At 43.2% G+C, this 23,952-nt stretch overlaps 2 protein-coding genes across 3 annotated transcripts in view; one reads left to right on the forward strand and one right to left on the reverse strand.

Moving 5' to 3' along the window:
• hgo (homogentisate 1,2-dioxygenase) overlaps window positions 1–23,952 on the reverse strand; it is a 40,893-nt gene that overhangs the window by 9,990 nt on the left and 6,951 nt on the right. Inside the window, exons 3-10 of one of the 2 annotated variants that reach the window (XM_065482511.1) lie at window positions 23,685–23,818; window positions 22,953–23,136; window positions 22,814–22,893; window positions 22,644–22,743; window positions 22,352–22,581; window positions 22,077–22,203; window positions 21,841–22,022; window positions 21,531–21,670 (exon numbers count right to left, since the gene is read on the reverse strand). In XM_065482511.1, coding sequence (XP_065338583.1) covers window positions 21,533–21,670; window positions 21,841–22,022; window positions 22,077–22,203; window positions 22,352–22,581; window positions 22,644–22,743; window positions 22,814–22,893; window positions 22,953–23,136; window positions 23,685–23,818 — 1,175 coding nt within the window. In that variant the 3' untranslated portion in view covers window positions 21,531–21,532. Of the gene's footprint in view, window positions 1–21,435; window positions 21,671–21,840; window positions 22,023–22,076; window positions 22,204–22,351; window positions 22,582–22,643; window positions 22,744–22,813; window positions 22,894–22,952; window positions 23,137–23,684; window positions 23,819–23,952 lie in introns of those variants that run through there. The other variant, XM_065482510.1, reaches the window with a different exon arrangement.
• On the forward strand, window positions 181–21,454 carry LOC135938669 (unc-112-related protein-like). The gene is made up of 9 exons (XM_065482500.1): window positions 181–600; window positions 16,675–16,908; window positions 17,449–17,717; window positions 17,914–18,339; window positions 18,395–18,588; window positions 19,113–19,350; window positions 19,412–19,630; window positions 19,740–19,976; window positions 20,427–21,454. The coding sequence occupies exons 1-9, from the start codon at window positions 459–461 to the stop codon at window positions 20,625–20,627; spliced, it is 2,160 nt and encodes a 719-aa protein (XP_065338572.1). The 5' UTR covers window positions 181–458; the 3' UTR covers window positions 20,628–21,454.

Consider the following 23,952-nt stretch of genomic DNA (forward strand, 5'->3'; position numbering starts at 1 on the left):
TTAGCGCCGAACGGTGGCCGAATCGGCCGCGAGCCGCCGAAAATCACGCGTCTGAGATCGCGGCGGGCGCGAGCAGATCGAAATTCGGCTCGCTGCTGACGTCATCCGGCTAGACAAGCTGATTTTGGGCAAGGTTGAACGTGAGTGTGCGCTGCGTTGCCGCCGTTCCATGCGGCTTCAGCGGTGGAGTGGAGACTGGCAGTCAACACAAGCACAAGCCAAGAAGCGGTCGACACGGTCGGACGGCACACAACCCGGACAGTACATTTCCCCTCAGTGCACGCCGGACGGCGCCAACACCGACACCTTATCGCTGATCGGCTGATAAAAAGCGCAACCTGGCACGTTATCACTTCAGCAACTTCGGTAAAGCCAAGTATGGCCAAGTGGTGAGTTCAGCGCCGTGGACCCCAGTCGGAAAATTTCACCAAGAAGAGGAGCCGCCGACCAACACCAGGATGATGTCCAACGGCCAGATCGTGGGCGATGGCTCTTGGAACCTCAGGGTTTTCATCACCGACTTCGAAATGGAGCGCACCCTGCGGGTCAAGGGGGATTTGCACATTGGAGGAGTCATGCTAAAGCTCGTGGAGGAGCTTGGTGAGTACCAACATTTTTTTATAAAAAAAATTTCCCAACAATCCCTGGCTAAAAAATCCTGTTATCTATTTAAATTCTCGAAAATTAGAAATGCAAATAAGCTTCTTATTATGTGTAATTAAGCTGCTCCGTTCGGCGTTAATTGGCGTGAAAATAATCCGAGGCAGGTATAAGTGACGGATTATCCACCTCCGAGTGGCACGTTCGTATCGGGTTTGTTTTGGATCGTAGGCGCTAGGCTAGGCAAGCGTGCGAGGTCAGTGTGCCACATTATTATTTGTACCTCGGGACCATCTGCTGGTGCGAAGCCCATCTGGGCACGCCCCTTGTGCGGCGAGGGCGCGATAAGGGCGCGCAAGCCGATAACAGCGGCCAGAGGGGTCGGTTCGCCTGCCGAGGGAGCGTCGGGAGAAGGCCAGCCGCCAATTATTCGCACCATCTGCAGCCTGTTATTAGGCTGGCAGGCAAAGGACACTCCGCGGCCAGCTTTCACTTCTCACCGTGCCGATTGTTGACTCGGGCAGCCGCCGACTCTGGTGCGGATCATCGGCTTAAGTTTAGTGAGATCGAATGGCTTGATAATGAGCTGTCTCGACTGCGATTTCGGTGGACATATCGTCATCTGATTTGAGTCCAGAGAGAGTGTTAAAAATTGAATCGGGAACTAAGCCATTATTTGACACATCTTGGCAGGTTAAAAATTTCTCCAATTTTGAAATTAATTTTATTCATTTCACTAAGACCAGGATGTGATTTTGTATTTTGGCGAGTTAAAAAGATAAGAAGGCGCCTTTTTTGTGTCATACACATATTATGTCAGAGTTTATAGTGATGTAAAAAAAATTAAGAATTTAATTTAGTGTGTTTGTCGCTAGTAAAGTCAATAAAGGAGTTGACAAAAACAGCTAGCATTATCTTCATGTAGTGCGGCTTTTTATTTAGTGATATCAAAGATTGTGAAACGAGAACTTACTCACTCGCTTCTTAGAATTAATATTTACACTGCATTATGGTGCTTTAACAAACCTTAAAACCAATACTGGCAAAGAATTAAAACAGTCGAGCGGGCCACAGAAAATACTTCCAAAATATCAAATATTGGGAAGGATAATATATTATTGTGACCTAGATGATCAGCAATTTAAAATATTGGCCATTGTCAAACTAATATTTCCGAGCCAAGAAATATGTTTTTAAAAGACTCAAATAAAGATATGGAAATCAAAACAACACGAATTGAAAAATTCATGATTGTGCCAATTGTGCTAAATTTCAGCTGGCCAATTTTAGAATTATTTTAGACACACGCTTCTAAGATTATTTTTCAAGAAGTGTCTATTGACTTAAACCAGTCTTAAAGGAAATTAGTCATCCTGTAATTCACTTTCAGTAGAATTTCATTAGCATGCGCACCGGAAATCGGCCAAAATTACACCTGAGTCATTTGTGCGTCACCGCAAGCACATTAGTTTATCGTTTCCAATCGCAAGGTCGAGGCTTCTAGGACGTGCGTGTGTCTGCAACGAGCAGGGTTCGCCGACCTGACTAGAAAACGTCATCCACGCCATTCCGTCAGGGATCGAGTTAAATATGTTCGAAATGAAACATCACTGTTTATGATTTCCACTCTGCATGGTAGCCGATTATTAAACGTCAAAAGTCTCTCCACGCGCCGTGTTATTCCGGGCGTCGTTCCAATTTATCGCTATAATCGAATTAAATCCATTCCGAAGCAGGCGTGCTGCATATTATTGTTGTTGGTTTGGTTCGGCGGCAATTGCTCTATTCAGCGGCATTGCGTGATGCACCGAATTCGAGGGGGAAAGGGAGCACGCGCGTCTGTCAAAAGCTGGAAGGCACGTGCCCCTTTCCCGGCCGGCTTCCGCCGCCGCCGAGGGTGCAAACAGACCTTGTTCAAAACGCGACCAACTACACAACTGACTGACTGACTGCTTCGCTCTCGTGCAAGCAGTAAGCAGGCCCGCGCGTTTTAATTTGGGCTGCTGCCGGCGCCGAAAATAGACGCGCCGGTGGAACTACTAACGCATCTGCCCACTCGGCTCTCGAGACTTGCATTTCCACACCTTCTGCCCCCGGTGCTTCTGCTGCTGCTGCTTGCCACGCCGCCACCGCCGCACAGGATATCATCATTTGTCCCGCTTTTTTTCTCGTTTCTTGAAACAACACTATCGTGTTGCACGGAAGTCGGCTTTTTTGACTTCGATCCTAATATTTCGAATTAATGAACCTGAGTTTCAAAGCTTGATTTCAATGTCGAGAGTAATTCGGTTGGTTAACCATAACAATATTGCTACTGCGCTTGTTAATTGAAGTTTTTGTTGTCTTATAAAGAGAAAACATAAAAGACTTTATCTAAGAACAAGATAAACATATTATTATTGTTTTAAAATACGAGTTACACAGTTTACTGTTTACTCTTGACAAACAGGTGCTCAAAATTATGAAAAATTAAAAGAAAAAAAATCGGGAAAGTATTCCAGTGATCTGGATAAAAATGTCATTTTTTTATTTGCTTGCAGTACATAGAGCTTTACAGACAATCAATTGAGAACATTTTGAATTTTTGACTAAAGCAAGTTTTTCGGATTTTGCCCAATTACTCGAAAAATTAATTGATTTCAATGTCTCTCTTCGCGATTTATCAAACGGCGTGCGAATTGTGATCATAGTTTCCTTTCTGGCAAAATAAATCCTGATTTTCAGTAAAGAAAGTGCTCACCAATTGATTCTGTAGCAGATGTAAACTTTAAAGCAGTTTTCTTCGCTTGGAAAATTTTTAAACTCTTTCCTAGTTTTTAGAGAATATTTCAATTCCAAATGATTTTTAAGACATTTTCTGTACCGCTTTACTTAAATTTTCAGGAAAAAGTCGTTGCTATTATTCCATTTCAGTTAATCCCGTTCAAGGGACAGCTGGAGGCTAGATCGTTTACTGACTTTTGAAGAGAAAAACGGTTCCCCTTTTCATTAATGCAGACGCTCGTTGAAAGCAATTTTTATAACTGCAAACACGTGCGCATTTTCCATTTGGCCGACACAGGAAGCTGGCGAAATAGTTCCCCTGCTGATTCGAAAATTGAAGCGTAATTCGTATTCGGTGGCTGCAAGTATAAGTAATGCAAGCGAACGCACATCCTGCATTGATTCCCAGCGTGGATTAAGCTTTCTAATTTCGTTTGCTCGACTTACGGGGCAATAATCCGAACTCATAACCACGGGTTTCACGTCCTCGTTACGACAATGCCGAAGATTTCACCGTAAATAAAAGCCTGTCGGTTGTTGGATGTAAATTTCAGTGACAGCCAGCGAATTCGTAAATTGCTCCGCGGCTGACCGACCATCTGCTGCGACGCCGTCGTCGGCGGCCGGAGCAATTTTCTGGGTTTATCGCCGCCCCCGCGAATTGCTCTCGCTGACCCACGCCCCATTAGAGACGCCGCGCATATATAAACCAATTTGGGTCACAAACGCACAACGCACTCGCTTCGTGTGAATTCGTACGCCTGCCTGTCTGCCTTCATTGGAGTACTGGGCTTTGTTTGCGGACATGCGCGTCGCGCCTAAAATAAGTGGTGCTGGAATTCGCTCCTTGCCCCAACGACGGAGTTTTCGCTCGGTTAAGTAACCAAATAAGCCGAGAAAAAACGGAGCCGAGAGGCAAAATTGAAAATTTTGGGCGATAATGAACGATAATTTAAATAAGATTTTGGCACAGGCCTTAATAGAGACGTAAGAATTTTCGCTGTATCCTCGGGCTCCTCTCGTTCATCGCAAATTGGCCAATTTGCACTCACGAATCCGGCTGTTTGTTTTAACTGCCAGAGGTTGTAAAGTTCAACGATTAATTTACATTTAGTTCTCCTGTGCGTAATCAGACCCCTTTTTTCGAGTCTCGCTCATTGAGCCATTGTCGGATGGCAGCGTCTGGCAACCGATTTTCGAGCACATTAACTTCCACCCCCCATTTTCACACATGCAGCTTGGAATTCCGCTGGCAGGCAGGGCAGGCGTCTCTGGCACAACATGTGTGCTCTCGAAGCTACACTGCATCTCGTCGTTGGGTCCTTATCTTATATTTTAATATTTTTATGACGCACAGAGAGCAGAAAGGGAAATGAGATCCTGCGCGCGGCAATGAAAGGCGCGCTCTGTGTGCACCGGCGCAACAGACGCAGCCTTGTTCCAGCGTCAGGGCGAACGAGCGCCCTTTTGATGATGCCAATGAGTTTTTCCGACCCGAACGAACGACAGAAAGGTGCCGCCGAGCGAGGCTGGCCGCTCGCTCGCTCGCTCGGACGCATATTTATGTGCATACTCCTCCGCCTCGTCGAAATACGTTCGCGGGACTTAAATGGACCTCGCGGTGCCCGTACGGTAGGTGCGCCTCCGCGGCCGGCTGCCCACGTGCGATTCTGCCTACTCGCTGCCCGAGGACAATGGCAAGCGGCTGTTCACGCACGCACCAGAGCACCTGCGAATTGTAATTTCAATTGTGGCGGTTACATGCGCCAGAGATAAGCACACGGATTCGCCTTGTCTTGTCGGGCCGTGTTTAATGCTTCCGAGCATAAAAAACGAGTGTTTTTAGCCTTTGAATATTTTTCTTATACTTATCAAAGTGACTATTTGTTGTAAAAAAATCTAGTAGTCTTGAATCCATGAGTTAACAGAATTCGTGGAATCCGTCAGTGTCCTTCGGAGGCCGAAATAGATCACGGATTAACCCTTTCAGCAGATTTACGGTCTTCCTGACGTTAACATCTTAAATATTATGATCCTTCTGATCCTTGGGTGAGATTTACGAGCGCCGATTTTCGTCTCAACGTTTCACGTTTGCTTTCTAATTGTTGTTGTCGGACTGCGCCAGCAATTTGCCGCAAAACCAACTTATGATGTGTGTTTATTTCGTCACTGCAGAACAGTTTCACAATCAGACGTGCTTGCTGTTGTGTACATTCTTTTAACACGACGCAAGTGCTCGTGCATCTCAATGAGATGGAAATTACACTCGGAGTATGTGTGCGGCGCCACGCGAACAGTGAGCATTTAATTTTCCGCCTTGTTCACATGTACGTCGACCCGCCACGGATAATTGCAGCGGAAAATTCTGTGGGACGAATCATCAAATTGCTATCCGACTCAAAATCTTGTGAATGAAATTTGGTTGGGCGTGCTATAATACGGATGATTATTATTCTTGTACACAAAATTGGGTGTAAAAGTATATATTGTAGCTCATCATATTATAGAGTTATTATTTTGAGCGATTCAGGTTCAGAGACAGCAAAAATTCAATTTGGAAGTAAATATTATTTTTCAGCCCTCGGATGTATTTCCGGAGCTGTAATTACCGTCGATGGGAGGGTAAACAATTCCCACCGACAACAACAAACAATTCCCACCGGATTTTATGAGCTCAAAAACGGAAATTTCCACGAGTTTGAGTTCATGTTACACTTCCAACGCCCATCGGTCTGCTCAATGATAAATTATGCATCAGATAAGGCCGGAGAACACGATGGCGAGTGTCGTACTACACAATGATATCAAATGGCCGGTCAGCTGAATTAGCCGTAATGAGGAGGACGAAAAACTAATAATGCTGTTGTGCCGCGGTGCCGAATTAATATGCGTCCAGCGAGCTCGTTTCTATTGTGCGGAGGAAGTCATGCCGCGGCCATAAATTAACCGATCCAATCACGCGTAATTGCAGACGGGCCAATCGAATCCTCTCGCGGACGGCTCGAGTTTCGGCTCTTTGTTTTCGGGGCGTATTTTCCGCGCGCAAACAAGCGGCGTTTAATTTCCTGCCGCTCTGCGTAATTTTATTCTACATTGCCATACACACACACAGAAGCGTATGTTATCGCTTGGCGGATAATGTTTTGCTCGCCTGCCTGCAACCGATTACGTTTTGTCAATAAAACGATGGTGCAAATCGATCGGCCGTTCCCTCGTCGGCCGAAAGTCTGTCTGTCAAAGTCATCACCACGCCTCCTATCTGAAATTGATGGCTTTCAAACACGCACCGACTTAAAACAAAGCACTAATTGGATTAAGCTGTTGATGGAGCCGATTTAGGTCACAAGGAAAATGCATATGAAATTGGTTATTTTTTTCAGTTTCATGATCTATTCTGAAATTCATTACCTTTCAAGATTTCCTTTTTATCAACGGGAGGGCGCATTTTGCTGGAAGCAGTGGGTGGTCTTCCGCTGTTTAGTTAACCCTTTTTTTCTGAAAGTTTTGAAAGTTTCTCTCAAAAAGCCGGAGGCACCAGCAAAAGAACCCTGAAGTGGAGGCATTTATGTAAAGCAAAGGCAAACAGAAAATCTTGTGACCCTCCTCACGCTGTCTTTCGTATTGTGTGCCGTGTGTAAAAATGCCGACCGCACCCTTACCCCCGGCGAGAGGCCTTCTGGCTTGTTTGACTAGGACCGAAGAGAGTAAGTTATTGTGTGTGCCGGCCTAATGCATTGTCGGTTGTGACGCGCACGATATCAAATTTATATACCCGTTTAAAGTGGATGGCCGCCGCTGATCGCGCCCAGCGCACAGAGCGAAATGGTTTTCCGGCTCATTGCGCCGCAATCAAGTTGCTTTTGACTGCAACCGATTGTCGGCGGCTTTGCATGCGTCGTTTGTCATTTATTATTGTATTATGACACAGGCACACGTCATGTGAAGGCGAATGGCTTTTTATGGACGTGCAAGAGAGAGAAAAGTTACATTCCCCATAATGGTGCGACTTTGTTTCATGTTAGACCCAAGATGGAATTTATAGAACAAAACCTTTTTTACTGCAAGAGTGGTAAAAAAATAGAAACACCATTCCAATCTATTGCGTTCCAATGTGTTCTTCGTATCGCAGCCAAAAAGTGGACAGACTTGTTCCTTACATGACCAACGGAATGGCGCGGAATTAGATATTAATGTATACAAACACACAAAATACTTTGAACTGTTAAATTTAAGAGCGTAAGGATGTTATTTCAGTGATCCTAGAGGGATAATTATAGTTAAATCTAACCAATAAATCAAGTGGAAGGGCCCTTAAGGCCTCATATAGAAGGCGTGGAATACTGTTATTTGTTTTTTTACTCCTCACTGATGTTGTTAAAGTTAAGCCCCAATGCTATAGATTCTACAAGTGAAATTGACTTGGGAAGGACCTTGAGCGCCAATAAAAAAGAATACAACTGCACAATTAGCAACGTGACGTCTCTTCAGTCGGGCCAGAGGAACCCTATCTCGCGTCTGCGACACTTTTCCCAAGCGTCTGCCCGCGCCGTCCTTTGATACTCAAGTGGATAAGCATATGGCAAGCCGGCGAGATGGTTGTGTATTATTTTACATTGTCCCACAATGCCCGCCGCGTGTTCTCAGAAATGAAACTGAAGCACGCCAACGCGCGGGGCTCCAATAAACCGAGGCAATAAATACATATTATATATGTGCACCAAGACTGTGCAAATTAGACGATGTGCTCATCCGACTCGTTCTTCTGCACCGCGAAGGCCGACGGGATTATTAAAATTGAAAGAGTTTTTCAAGAGACGGCTGCAATTCAAATGACCGCCTGCCGAGATTCAACCTCTCGCGGAGGACGACGATTGAAATGCCGTTTTGTCCAGATTGATTTTGTCCGGCTTGACCTTTGACAGCGCAGTTCATTAATTTCAGAAATGCAAATTTCGAAGGTGATTAATTTTTACAGGCATAAAAATATTATATAGAAAAAATGTAAAGGCTGCGCATTTGATGAGTATAAAGCTGGCTTATCAACCAGTCCTCCTAGAGAGTAAAAAGAAAACAAGTTTGCATTAGTAAGCAAAGATAAACTGCATCGCCAAGCCGACCACAGGCGCACACCCTGACGCAACAATTAATGTGAAAGAAAGATAATTAAACATCCTTTTAAATGCGGCTCTCGAGTTCGGCTTAAAAGGCCGCGGAGTTGAGATTAATCTGGGGGCATAGCATGTAAATCGAAGCAAAAAGGAGCCGCTGGCCAGACGTGCCGCGCGATATCTCCCTAATTTTGGAATGGTGCTCACGCAGCGTGGGCGCGACGGACGCCTCGTGACGCAAGCAAAAGAGCACACCGCGCGCTTGTTACATCAGCTCGCCCACGTTAAAGTTGTTTGCTGGCTGCCTTTTATTTGCATACGTCACACTTGTGTTGGGTTGCGAGGCGTGGTGCGTTTCTTAATGAATAAAGCGTATTTATCCCGTAAATACCGTAAGCAGTGCGGTGACGATAATCGCTTTACGAACGCCCGTGGCCACAATCAAGCGCATCTGGCCGATCACGCTCGCACTCAGCCAATTACGCCGCCAGATTTATTGTAATGCGGGTCTTTGAGCTCTCCCCAAACGCCTGCTGGTCTCCTCCACAAAAGCTTTGGGCTCTCCTAAAAGTAAAATAACGTATACAAAGTGTGTTTGGCGCGGAATTGTTTGCAGGGGAACGAGAAAGTTAGTTTGCTGATCTATCTCGGAAAGATTCCGAGAATTTTTTTTTCAAACGTGCCGCGACAAAGGTTTTTGTGCCGCAAAAGAACTCTCATGAATTTTTATCCTGTAAAAAAGAGACGCGTGCCAAGAATGGCATCCCTCTGGCGCCTGCATGACATGTCATTTTGGAAAATTGTCTTCTGCGGCGGTTAAATTTGGAGACATTCACGCGTGGAATTTTATTTCGTTTTACAGCTCATCGCAGCGATAAATCTTTCTGGCATTCAATCGTTTACAAAACTTTCTGTTCTTTTGCCAACAAGATTTTGTATTTGATTAATAATGGCAGAGAAGTGGTATTTTTCCGTTATTATTGGGAATAATTTAATTTTTTAAGTTTAAAAAGTATTTTTACAGAATATTCAATTTAGGCGGCTTTCCTAATTTAATATTTGCAGTTAAACTAATCCCATTTAATTCTTGTAGCTCGTTTTTATGTATTTTTACTGGGATTTCCACACATCAATCTAAAATGGTATTCCTGGAACCAAATAAAAACCTCTTCTTCAGTGGGAGCTGTCTTGGAATTGATCTGCCACAAGCCCACGAATAAAAGAAAACACGATAAATATCCGCCTGAATCGCCTCGTTCCGCCTGTTTTTGCACCCGGCCGACTATTTTTTTCCTCCGACTTTGCCTTTTAAATTTGTCTTGCAAGTCAGAGGTGTTGCGAAAGTGTGAATGTTTCCGCGAGCGAGAGCTAATGTTGCGATGACCAGCGTGACGCGAAAATAGCGTCCGTCTGCTTTCCTGCTGAAGGTGGTCAAAAATATCCGTGAGTCAGTTTGGATGGCCAGCAGCCAATTCCTCTCGAGTGATCTAGACACGTGATAAATAATCGGACAGATTGGTTTTTAATTGTCACTCCATTGTTCGCGTTAATTATTGCCTCATCGATTTACATACATGGGCGTGGCGGCCCGAATCCGTGCACACATCCTGCATGCAAAGGAAGCGGGCTCGGTCGGCGACAGGAAAATTGCGTTTTCGCCGCAGCGGTTTGAGCCGAGGAAACCACCGCATGTTCTAGAAATAACGCGACGGTCTCCTTCTCGACGCGTCACTTAAATGAGGAATGTTTTTTTAAATGTTTACCAGGCTGAAATGTCTCTGCGCCAGATAACAATAAGTAAAAGCAGGCGGCACTTTTTTAAGAGCACTCGATTTATATCGCCCCCAGCCTCCGCTCGCCGCCTCTTTTAGTATTTATAAAAGCAGCGCGACATTAAGATCCTTAATGCTGCTTCTGGTGGCGCAGTGCTGAAAAAGTGGCGGAAAGAAATAAAGAGGCCTCGCTGGTGTGCGGCGACTGTTTGTTTTTCGTTGCGCCAGCAATGTCCCCAGTGCAATAATTTGCCGAGAGAGCGTTCGTTGCCATCCAACATCGGACCAGACATAAACAAAAATGGCTATGGGAACGCCTCGTCTTGAACGCACTCCAGATGACAATTCAGCAATTACAGTTTATACATACGCCACGATGCAATGGTGGCTGCTTTCTTATCAACAAATTCTTCGGCTGACAGTGAGGAAAAATAAACTGATCTAATTTTTAATTTATCTCGAAAGATTAAGTCTAGCAGTAAATACTTTTTGAATGACATGAGATAAAAATGAAATCCCATTCATTGTTGCGCCCACTCGAGACTTGTGAAAAAATGATAACTATCTTTTGTTTCATTAAAATCAAGTAGTTTGTCTTTGATACTATCACGTTGTACCTGACCAAAGCAATCTTTTTACAATGACTCTGCGTGAAATAATACATATTTTGATTAAATTTGGTGAGTTAATTTATTTTGTTATCAGTTCCGGAAATGCGGGGTCAAGTTGAAGGTTTCTAAAGCAGGATGACAAATAAATGATAGCAAAAATATATATCTCAGAGAGAACAAACAAATGCAGAATCCAATCTCTCAAAAACACAACTGATAAAAAAAATGGCAACTTTATTTCTTCAGTTGACTTACAAATTTGCTAAAAGCACCTCCAGCTTATTAACGCCATGCAACTTTTCGCTAAACACGATTATCTGATGGCGCGATTTTGGCAACTTCTCCTCACCCACGGCCCGAGCAATCGAATCGATTGATCCGCTTTTCACTGGGGCCAACGCGCGGCTGCCGAACGCGGCTTGACGGAGCGCGGCACAGCACATCGCTCCAGCGAGTACTGAGGAGGGTCAATTAATCGCGTGACCTTGATTGATTGACGGAATTCTTTCGACAACGTGGCTCTCTTTCGCCTGGCCGGCTCTGCTCCTGCTCGGCTCGACAACTGGCCGGACAACGTACGTCTCTGCACTTACGGTGCGACACTCGATCCAAGCAGCGAGCGAGCTAGCGAGCGTGGTGCGCGGTGCGCGCATTCCGACCTGCCGGACTGAAATGTGAAAAACGGTGCCCACTCCAAATACGGCGCATCTGCTCGCGACTCTTTCCGTCTCTCACTTGGCTTACCTACATTTTTTCACCACTCGCGTGTTTCGCTCGCTGCACGCCGGCTCGGTTTCCAATTTCGACTCATTGTTGCGCCTACCCTGAACCCGAGTGGGTATATTAATGTTTAGTTTTGCACGAAACCAGAGATGTTGGAGAGACATAGTGACGAATATGACTGAATTTAATTATTCTAATAAGAGCCTTACTTTAGAGGAAAAATGTCAAAACCTGGAAATATTTAAATTCGTTCCAATTAATTCAATCTTTCTTGAAAAGAAAAATTGAGAAGAATATTTTACAAATAAATACATGATGAAATGAAGAACATTAGTTCCATCCGAATTTCAATCATGCACATTCAAAATATTTACATTTCTACAGACAGAATGGTTGTTTATCCTTCGGACATGTCCACTCCACGCCATGCGATCTTGCTAAGTGTGATTTACGAGCGAGCACGTGCACGTTTTGCATGAATAAATTACCTAGTTTCTTATCACGGCCCGAGGCGAAGCTAAATTCAATTGCAACACCAACCCGGCCGAATCCATCAAAGTTGCTGCTGTCAGCTCCGCTTTTAATTTATGTGCTGTAATTGCGGCAGCGAGTCGCCAACTACGATAAATTCAAGGGACGCCTCTTTTTCGAACTGCTGCACCTGGCTGGCACGACTTTTCCTTATAAGCTCTCCTTGCCTGAGGCAAGGTCCCGCCAGCACAATTTATTACGCTCACTCTCTTCTTCTACGGTGCTATTTCTCAAAGTTGTGTGTGGGAGGCAAGGCGAACGCCGTCATCGACCAGATGAGTACAAATTAATGCCAGCGGTCAGGTGATCCGTTAATTTTGGCACTGGACTTGCCGTACAACTTGTTTGTTTTGTTTTCTTCGAATCTCTCGCCTTGAGGCAAATTTTCATAAATAGCCTTCAGACTATACACATAACTGTTTTTTGCAGGATTGCATTTTGTCCCCTCCCGATTCTGTTCTATTTCACCAATTTTTTGCACAAGAGGTGATTTATGTGCTATTTATCGAAAAATTTTACAAGTTGAAGTTGGTTGGCTTTATTTTGACATTATTTCACATGATATCAATATTACGCTGTTGCATCGGCGTGTTTTTTGAGAATCTAAATACGATAAAAAAACTGTTAAACCCTAAAAATCAATTAAAAAACGCTCTCAATTTATAATATCTGACATTTCCTGCAAAATTATATATTATTAAGATGATTTTTACCACAAGAAATTGGGGGGAAATACTGAAAAAATAATTACCAGTCACTATAGTGTAGTGCATTTCTTAAAAATAATGTGAGTCTTATGCAATGCTGTTTGTTAAGGTTGTCCAGTTTTTAAATAGCATTTTTTGCAGCTGCCTGTACATTGCCATTGACTTTGAAATTGAAATGCTAGACTTGTAAGCTTGTATAGGGAATTGAATCGAGCTGCAACTTTGCTATCTCTATAAGAACTCTCAATTACTTCCAACTGGCGAGCAGCTCCACGTGCCTGCAGATCAATTTCATTCTCCTCGTGACGGTTCGCAGCCTTTTCTCCGTGCAGCCTTCGGGTCGCCAAAGTCACTCGCTCGCTCTGACTCATTACGCATGCAATTGCGCTCTTTTTCTGCCATTCCGCGCCGGCTACAGCGACCGCACTCGGAAGGTTGGATCATTGCTATAGTGAGTCACGGCGGTTTCGATCGCGGCTCGCGAGGATGAACCCCGACTTCCCAAGGTGCTCGGTTGACGTCCACCAACGCCCTTTCTTTCTTTCTCTCCACAATGATTTACGCTGCTTGACATTCGACTTGCGGTGGCGGCGGCTGCCGTCCAAAGAGGCTCCAGAGGGCAGTTCCATTTAGGGTCAACACATAATCCAACTACAATTGTTCCAAAACGGAAATGGCTATGTCCAAAATTAGGGCAGGAAAATTTCAATTAGCTCGATTATTTAACTGGACTGCGCATCAGTCGTAAAGAATAATTATGTAAATTATAACGACAAGCTCTTAAACTGCTCCAAGGGCGTTTAATGAGTCTCGTCCCTCTCATACAAGCCACGAGAGACTCTTTAATTTAATTTATTCAACCCAAACGAAGCATTAAAGAAATCCACCCTGCAAGTCTGAAAATTGAATGCTCAATTTTAGGGTAAACAAACACCGAGAACTAGTTAATTTGTTCACGTTAAGACCCATTGCAGTACGCCCCAATTGCGATGTCGACGATTACGGTCGCCAATTGAACGGCGCGAATGGAAATGCGCGGAATCCGACCGGAATGTCCCCGCATTTGGTCCATGCGTCGCCAGCCGTGACACAGTTTTGCAGCTCGCCCCGGCCCAAGTGCTGTTTTCATTGCTTTTCACGGAATGCCTCTTGTCAGTTTGGCGCGACCTGAATGCCTTTTCTCTTTCGCTGCTTTCAATTAGGCTCAATTTCGTAATTCGGCGATGACGGACTTCAAGCCGTCTTGAGAGTTGGCCAAGATCGAGGAGGAAAGAAAATTACTGCTTCTCTTTTGTTTCAACGGATTGTGTGATGCGAAAGACCTTAATTCGTTTAATTCTTATTTGCTCAGCAAACAAAATAGTTGGCAAATAAAACTATAATCAAGGAACAGCTGCAGAAAGCCAATTAAAGCCGCTAAATCCTCAGCAAACAAATTAATAAAACGATTGCGGGTTCACAATGCGTTTGGGAGAAAATCTTTGTTGTATTTTAGCAATGAAATTTTAAGGAGGATTTTATTCCTCAACACTTTCATGCCTGGCGGGCTATCGAAACTAAATAAAATGCCGATTTATGAGCATCGCCTGAAAATTAAGTATGAGCGTTCTTCCCATCCATATCATCATCATAATCATGATCAAAACCCACATGCAATAAAATTCAATTGCTCCAAACGCATAATACGAGCGATCGTGGATCGTGTCATTTTTCATAATAAATTTTATAGCAGGCTCAATTATTATTTATGGCCGGCGAGATTCAGACATCCGAATGAAGACATGAAACCGCAAGGCACGCATTATTATTACCTGAATTAAATATTACCTCTCGGCTTTTCTCCAAATCCGAACCTTGGCCTTTACAACACAAATTTCCGCCTGCCGTTGGCTGCTGGTTGCGTCACGGACGGCGGAATCATCGGTTCCGCGAAGAATGCGGCGAGAAGTTGCTAATCTGGTAAATTTCATGCCTTAAGCGGCCCATCCTCTCGGCGGTCAGTGTCACGCGAAGGTCGAACCTTTTTGCCAGGAATGCTCGTGCGCTCATCTGCCGCGAGTTCTAGGGGTGAGACGCTCCAAAAGGGCCGGGGATGACGACATCGGCACACTTGCGTCATCACTTAACTCGCTTGGAAGCAAATTTTATTACATACACTCCCAAATGGGGAGAGAAGGAAAAAGTTATAAATAATCGGGGCTGTGACGAGTGATTAATGAGAACCGCTTTCGGCTCATCGACTTTATTGTCGCACCGAATCTCGGCGTTTTCTCCCTTTTCTGTCCAATTAGTCGCGTGGATGCGGAGGAAACGGCGCATTTTTCAACGAGGCAGTGATTTCAAATCGAGAGGAACGTCACTGATGAGCTAGGGGAGAAAAGCTTTTTGTTTTCTTGTGCGGCGTGGAATTAATTTTTTTGTTATCTGCTGCCTGTTTTTGACCTTTTATCACTCGCCATCCAGGCATGCGTCCGCGTCTGATGACATTTCAAAACACATCTGCCGTTCCGCTCACAAAGACCAGCCATTATCGAACACTCCCTCGGCCGGCCTGAAAAAGCAGAAAGCTCGCCGCCTGCTTTCTCAGCAGCTTCTCCTTTGTACTGCGCTGGTTGTCGAATTTCTTTCTGCCACTGCGTACGCAACGCGGCGCGAGCGTTCTGCGCGCAAAGAGAGAAAATGAATCGGCCCTGGATTGCGGCCAACTGGACCAGAAATAAATATACTTCATTATAATGTGGGGAGCGCGGGCGAGGGTGCCAGCAAAACAATATTTTGTGAGCAGCTGACCCGCTTGCAGCGCACGTTTGCACCACCAGGCTGAATTTGTTTACGCTCGCCGCCTATTTTCGCTCTTTGAAATTATCGGTGAAGGAGAACTTCCTACTCGCAGCTAAGAAAGTAAAAAAAACCCGTCAATCGCTTTGTCTCGTCAAGGGGAGTCTATGCACCAAAAATCATCACGATTGACCAAAAATTGTATTTTTAAATTGTTTTTTTAAAGTTTTTCCTAAAAAAATTTGTTCACTTTGTTAAAATCATATGAGTAAATACATTTGAGGAAAAAACTATAAGTCAGAGCGGAACACGTCATAATTTTAAATTATTTATTTAAAATCGCTAAAAACGGAAAATTTCAAGAGGAAGTGATTGTAAATATTTCAAACTTCTAGAAGTGGCTTTTATAAAAATAAATGTAAATGAGGAAGTCAGGATAGGAACTGTGAGCATGTATTGCAGCACACGAGGCTAAAAAAAGGTTCTAATTGAAGCACTACATATAGCTTTGATTAAAAAAATGCACATGAAAGTTGTTCCAACGTCAGAGAACAAGTCAGCAGGTGTTGGGCGGAGGTGTTTTTGTTTCGGGTCGGCACTTCTCGTTGTGCTTTAATGAATCTAACAAAGCGGCGGCCAACAGGCAAGATGGGGAGATTCGGGGCTGAAGCCATATCGAAAGCGTGTCCGTCTCAAAAGGCCCGCCACTTGACTCTTCATCTCCTTGGTTTTTTCAAGTGGCAGCACTAAAATAGCCAGTGGTTGTTTATGGGGGCGCCGGGTTTGGGTTGGCGTTATTGGGACACTCGGAGCAAAAATAGCGGCCGCTATCGTGCGAAACGAGTCCAGTCTGCGTCGCTAAAGCAATTTCCATCGCGGCGGGAGGCATTGTGCATGGTGGCATGAGCAAGACCACCACCGGCGGCGCACGGATATCAATTATGCGGGTGGTCTGATTAAAATAGACGGCATCGGCAGAGTGATGCGAAAGATACAGATCAATAAGCCAGGGGTGAAGGGATTAGGATGCACGAGACAGTGATTTCGAGACTCATCTGATTGGATTTATTTAATTCTGCAGAGATCACAATGGATTGGTCGGAGCACGCCCTTTGGTGGCCGGCGAAAAACCGGTGGCTGCTGAGGACGCGATCCACCCTAGACCAGTGTGGGGTCGGGGCCGACGCTACGCTCCATTTCACGCCGATGAAGAAGAAGCTCAGGGTCCAACTGCCTGACCTGCGTTACCTGGACGCCACGGTCGACTTCTCCGTCAAGACATTCAACGCCGTCGTTCACTTGTGCAGAGAACTTGGTAAGCATGCATCTTTAAATATATTTTTTTGTTAAAGAAAATTACGTCCCTGTCGCACCGACAATGAATCATAAAATAAGCTTTTTTCTGGCGATTAATTAAAGGTATTTCAAGATATTAAAAAAAATATCCCACATTTTTGGCAAAATATATTGAAAATTTGCTAAAATTGCCAAATTTTTTTCTGCAAAAATCAAATTGGCCTGTGCTCATTATGTCTTCAATTTTTCCCAAATTTTCTAACCATCGCTCTCGGACTAAAGTAGAAATTACTTATTTTTATTTAAAGGTTTTTTGAAACTCCAAATTTATTATACTTTTGGTATCTTTTTTGTTTGTGCTATTGTTTTCGACCCTGGATGTTAGACTCGTATCAACCCTTTTACATGACTTTTTTGTATTAGTGCTGCCATGTGACATGAATAAAATTAAAAGTGTATTGAACTTGATTACCTATTCTGATACGAACCGATTAGTATTCTAATTTCAACAGCCTCAACCATTTCACCTTTGTATTATTTAATCAAATTTCTCTCCCAGGTGTCCGCCACCCTGAGGAACTATCCTTCTGCAAACCCCTGGAGCCGAACCACCTGAAATACAACCTGAAGGACCTGCCTCGAAAGCGCCAAGAGAACGGACACGTCCCTGCTGACACAAACACATTCGTCGCTGGAGACTCGCACAGTTCAAACAGCTCTCTGGAAAAGAGCAACTCGACGCCATTCTTGTGCGCTCCGGTGTCGCCTCCAAGAAACAACCACAGCCACAGCAATGCAACCACACCAATCAGCTCGCCTCTTAACACCGTGAGTGGAGTAATTTCATTAATTCACACGTTGAAATTAAATGCCTAATTAAGTGTCAACGTAAAGAAATCCTAAATATTAAACAAAACATTAATTTATTTTAAAATACTTTCCAACTACTTGCACAGATTATTTTTATTTTTAGAGTCGTTTGCGATAAAAAAATAAATATCAATTTAAATTTTAATATTTTCAGACTGGCACGTGGAAGAGAAACAACCAGACGAACGGAGGCCCGCTGTTCAACGGCGCCAACGACTCGACGTTCAACACAAGCGTGCTGTCGATCGAGGCGCTGAACGGCAGCATCGACTCGTCGCTGGCGTCCAGCCCCGCGCACCCGAGTCCTGAGGCGCGCTCCAAGCTGCTCAGGCCCAAGTCGCTGGTGGAGCGGGCGCGCATGAACGTCGCATGGCTCGACTCGTCGCTCTCGATCATGGAGCAGGGCGTCAGGGAGTACGACACGCTGTGCCTGCGCTTCAAGTTCTACTCATTCTACGACCTTAACCCCAAGAACGACATGGTCAGGATCAACCAGATCTACGAGCAGGCCCGGTGGCAGATCATCAACGAGGAAATCGACTGCACCGAGGAGGAGATGCTCATGTTCTCGGCACTTCAGGTTTGTTGTCTTTGGAAATATTTGGATTTTATTGATTGATTTCTCTTTGCTGCAGGTACAAGTTAATCTTCAGGCTGGCCAGAAACAACCCCAATACGAAGACTCGTTGCGCGAGGAAAACAACGACGAAGATGATATTGACGCCGCCCTCACAGACCTCCAAGTAACTCTGGAAGGCTCCAACATCAGCCGCGGGCCCAATGACATCACCTATGTTCCAGAACTCTCTGGCTACATGAGATTCCTGAAGTAAGTTGGAAAAAGATGAATGGACTAAAACACAATACAACCAGAATTTATATTACTCTGGTCCTTCTGATATTAATAATAAAATGTATTTATTAATTCTCTGAAAATAAACTAATCCAAGGGCAAGATTTGGTTAGATCAAAATTAATGATTGCTTGAGAGTAACAACAGATTTCTTTCTATCCACTTAATGATTGTCTGTCAAAATGTAGGTTTAATATTTTATCCTTAACCTCTGGTTAATTTTGGCCATAAAAGTTGTTTAAAGACACATTTAAATTTAAAAATACTAATATGTATATTTTGCCAATTACTGCTCTCTACAGATCTTAAAAATATTAAAATTGTCAATTGAGTACAATTCCAAATTCTATTTTCACTGAGAACTTTGTCTCAAAATTAATTCAATGTTCAATAACAGATACATTAATATTTAAAGTTAATTTTTTTAAGTTTATCAACTCAATTTTTTGTTACGGAATATGACAAAAGGCTTAGTAGTCAAATATTAATTCTTGTTTCAGACCAAAAAGGTTCACCCTGAAAGCGTTCAAGCGCTACTGGTTCACCTGCCGCGACCTGAGATTGGAGCTGTACCGTTCGCGCGAGGACGCCAACGCCGGCGCGCAGTACTCACACCTGATCAATTTGCGCGGCTGTGAGGTGACGCCTGACGTGAACATCTCGCAGAACAAGTACGGCATCAGGCTGGAAGTGCCAAGCGCTGACGGCATGTCCGAGATGTGGATCAGATGCGAGAACGTGAGTGAAACAAAAATCGCATTTTGATGCTGAGTTTGACTGTTTGTCTGATTTTGTGCAGGAGGAGCAGTACGCAAAGTGGATGGCCGCGTGCAGGCTGGCCTCAAAGGGCAGAACCCTGGCCGACAGCTCGTATGACAACGAGGTCAAGACCATCCAGGCCTTCCTTTCTATGCAACATCCGGCCCAAGCGCCGGCCATCAATCCAGCCGGACTCGGTCTAGACATCACGCCTGAGGACTACGTCGCTCCCAGGTACATCAGGAAGCTGAAGAGCAAGGTAGGAAAAATTTTTAAATAAATAAATCTGTAAAACGAAACAGAGGCTTCAAAGCCACAATTTTAGTTTTGTGTTCATCTGTGTGTAATTAACAAAATGGTTTATGTAGTTGGTGCAGAGAATTCTTGAAGCGCATGCCAACGTGAAGGACCTGAACCTGATCGAGGCGAAAATGAACTACATCAAGGCCTGGCAGTCACTGCCCGAGTATGGAATGTCTTTGTTCATCGTCAAGTTCATGGGCCACAAGAAGGAGGAACTGCTAGGCGTTGCATTCAACAGGCTGATGCGCATGGAGATGAGCTCTGGAGACCATCTTAAGACCTGGCGCTACAACACGATGAAGGTGAGGAAAAAAGGCTGTATTAAAAAATTTGAAACATGGAAAATAAGTTTAAAACATTAGTATCTTGATCATATTTAAAAAAGTCAATGTTTACTTGATTGCTCGCTGTTTGAATTTTCTTGAAGTAGAGCCTATAGCTTTACTTGAAATATGTGCGGGATGACCCAAATTGTCAATTCATTGAAGATTTTCTTGCAGAAATCGTTTTAAGGGTGGATTATTATAAATTTAGATTGCGTTTTGAAACCTACTGGTTCTAGAAATAGAAAAATTGTCAGTTTCGCAATATAAAAATTAAATCTAAAAAAATTCTAACCCTATTTTTAGCCTCCTAATTTTATTTTGGATTTTTATAGTAAAGATTTTTTAGCAAATGGAACATTTTAATTATTTTACGATAGCGTTTATATCAAAACCAGTCATTTGACATTTCTATTTTAAATTTCGCAGGCCTGGAACGTGAACTGGGAGGTGAAGCACATGATGGTGCAGTTCGAGGAGGAGAACATCATCTTCAGTTGTCTCTCAGCAGATTGCAAAGTGGTCCACGAGTTCATCGGTGGCTACATCTTCCTCTCGATGAGGTCGAAAGAGGCGAACCAGTCGCTGAACGAGGAACTCTTCCACAAACTGACCGGCGGTTGGGTTTAATCCACCATTATTTCTGCGTGCGTGTGTGTACAGAGTCGCAATTTGCGTGGGGGGTCGTCTTATTAAAAGTGCCATTGGCTAACAAGAACATGTCATGTAGATGTTGCATGATAGCGCTTGATTGCTTAACAAAAACAGCCCAGTGTATCATAATTTTTATTTAAAGTAATTTTACGACTTTGGTTCGTCCGTTTTCTGCAAGCTGGTGAGCGTACGCGAGTGAACAGTGGTTTGTTTGGACAGACTTTAGTGCAGTATTGGAGCAAGCCGGGTTTACGTTTTAGAAGCTGAAGAAGTTTGTTGACTTTGTTCTGTACAGACTCTTGAAATAGAACTGCTGCATTGCATATATTCTAATTTGAAAACACGTCGTGACAGGAAGAAAACTTTTGTGATACTAAAACAAGATAATGCGGCTGAGGAGACATGCCTTTTTTAACAGCACACACATACACTTCTCTTTTATTACAATATTGCTGTATTAATGCGCAACACTCTATTTTTTACCCTTGCTTTACTCGTACCCACAAAAAACGACAGTGTTGCCGATGTAACGCCCTCAAATGTTGACAATGTGAAAATTATTTTATTTTTAGAGAAAATGTGGTCGACCGTAACTGCTACTTCTGTAAAATTAGGTGTTGACGTAGTCGGTAAGATGCAGTTATTACTCAAACATATTACATATATATATTTCAGGAGAACTATAATGTAATGTAATCTCTGTTGATAGACATACTGCTTGGCTATTAAATATTGAGCTGAAGTGGCCGTATAAATATTTGTAACATATTAAATAAAGCTAATCTTTTGTTAATGATTAAAAACCTCCGACTTTTATTCAGTAAAAACAATGTAATAATATCACCTTTCACCAATGAGTACAAATTGCAAGCTTTGTTATATTACTCGGGCTTCCAGTTAGGATTAAAATGCTTCTTCAGCGGCTGCCAGCACTCGTAATAAGTGTGGTCCAGCTTTTGACAGGTCTCCTCTCCCCACTTTGTGACAGCTAGACTCAAGGACGTCTCGAACATGAAGGCCTGAAATTATTTTCAAGAAAAAGAGCTCTCAATTAAATTTAAATTAAAATAAATTTCTAGGGGACTAAATAAACCTCTATTTGAATTCTTATGGTAGTTCAACTTGGCTACTCTCTTGAATTCAATGAAAAAAAAGAATGGCCGGCAGCTTCAAGGATTTAAAAAATTACCTGAGTGCCATCAGCAACTCGAACGGGCTTCAATTCGCCATTGGAAGCCCCTTCGAAGCACTTGTAGTCGGGACCGTGGGGAGTCATGATTGAGTGCAGGGAAGCGCCTCCAGGAGCGAATCCGTCCTCTTTAGCCTCGTAATTTCCTTTGATTAGCCCCATGAACTCACTCATGCAATTTCCTGAATCAAGAAAATTAATTAAAACGTGAAAAGCGAATCGTAAAATATAATTACGGTGATAGTACGGTGGCCGGAATGTGTGATCCTGAACTGCCCATCTTGGGGGAAAAATGACAAAGTCAGCAATTGCCACTCCAGGCTTGTTAGACGGGCATGTCAGCACCGTAAAAATTGACGGATCCTGAAAATTTAATTGTATATATATTAAAAACAAATTTCTAGAGCTCCAATTTCGAGAAAAAATTCTATAGTAATTTATTCCTGGAAATTAAAAAAAATAATAATCTTAATTAAATCCTTTCTTATATTATATGCAAAATGAAACTTACAGCATGGTCGAATTGAGTTGCATTGATGACCATGAAATATTCAAGATTGTACTTGTACGGAGCGTAGTTGCCGTGCCAAGCGACCACGTCAAAGGGGCTGTGCAGCTGTTTGGCCTCGAAGAGCTTGCCCTGGAATTTGGTCACCACCCTGAAACCCTCAGGCACGTCTCGGTCCTCGAACCAGGCAACCGGAGTCAGGAAATCTCTTGGATTGGCCAGACCATTTGCACCTTGATTGAAATTTAAAATTATTTTTAATAAAGGCATAAATTTTGCAATTCAAGTTGCAAACCAATGGGTCCAAGATAAGGCAACTGGAAGTGGGCATCGAAAACCTCGAGAATGTAACCACGAGTTGGTCCCTCGACCTCAATGGAAAACCGAATTCCTTGCTGCGTAATTTATTAAAAATGGGAAGTTTAGTGCGTGTTACTTTATTGAACAATTCATTTTATAAAAAACCTGAATCACGCAGATTTCATTCGGGTCCACGGTTAATTTGCCGAATTCTGATGTAATTTTGAGACGACCTTGCTGGGGCACTGGAAATAATTAAAACACCACACATATATTTTGGTTAAATTTTCATGAATGAAAATACCGAATAAAAAGTTGCCGTCAGAATTGTAGAAGCATGAGTTGATCATCGACGTGTTGCACAAATAGACGTGAATCGCGATGCCGTTCCTCGCTTTCGGGTCGCCTGCTCCGCAGACGGTGTGCAAGCCTTGCACGAAGTCAACAACATTGTCGCCCGAGGGAATGTCGTAGGGTTTCCACCGCATCTACGGCGTGAATTATTTAGACAGGAGTTCTTGGCAAACAATCGACGCAAATTGTGCACTAAGCGGTGTGGATAGCTGGCGCATTTTTGTTTTTCTGTTCTGTACCCACAATTTAAAGCTTGAAATCTGCTTATTTTTTCTCACAACTGAAATGTGTTCTCATATAAAAAATGAATAACGCGCGTGCTAATAAAAATAATCTTAGAATAATTTTTGTCATGCGCATTTTTGCTTTTTTTTAAAGAAATAAAATGGAAACTGTTTATGCTAAATTTGAAATAAATGTTGAACCTTTTTCTTATTTTTGTAGTTTTTTATTGCGAAAGGGCATGGACTGACAAAAAAAAACATGGAATTTCTGATACCAAAAACGCATATCTAATTTTGTTTGCTAATTTTTATTTTGTCCCTTAAAAGTTTTTTTTTAAATCCATCTGTTTTACTCACAAAACATTTATTTTGAATTTTGTATTTTAACTCTAAATATATGCTGAATTATTTTAATGCGACAATGCCATCTTCATAAACATGAATTTATAGAAACGTACCTGGTTTGGGTTGGGCTCATTTTCGTTCCAGTTGTGCGTAAAATATTGCGCAACGTTCAGTGGCACAAATGGTTTGTGGATCACTGACGGTCTAATTCTGTACAGCCACGAGCGCTTGTTCTCGTGCCTCGGAACTGGAAAAAAACATCAGCATGGTATTTTTAAAAAAAGAATACACAAGAGCGGATATATTGAACGAAAAATTCTCGGAGCATTTTTTTCATCGGAGGACCTGATATTTTCGTTTTGTTGGTGCGTACGTGCTGAA

Source organism: Cloeon dipterum, chromosome 3 (genome assembly GCF_949628265.1).
Source record: "Cloeon dipterum chromosome 3, ieCloDipt1.1, whole genome shotgun sequence".
In the NCBI taxonomy this organism is placed as follows: domain Eukaryota; kingdom Metazoa; phylum Arthropoda; class Insecta; order Ephemeroptera; family Baetidae; genus Cloeon; species Cloeon dipterum.

Bases quoted from the DNA above. Each gene is read 5' to 3' on its own strand.
- LOC135938669 (XM_065482500.1), top strand. From the start codon at position 459: ATGATGTCCAACGGCCAGATCGTGGGCGATGGCTCTTGGAACCTCAGG. The intron at 18,589-19,112 runs GTAAGTTGGAAA...TTCTTGTTTCAG, and splicing joins GGCTACATGAGATTCCTGAA to ACCAAAAAGGTTCACCCTGA. The intron at 19,631-19,739 runs GTAGGAAAAATT...TGGTTTATGTAG, and splicing joins TCAGGAAGCTGAAGAGCAAG to TTGGTGCAGAGAATTCTTGA.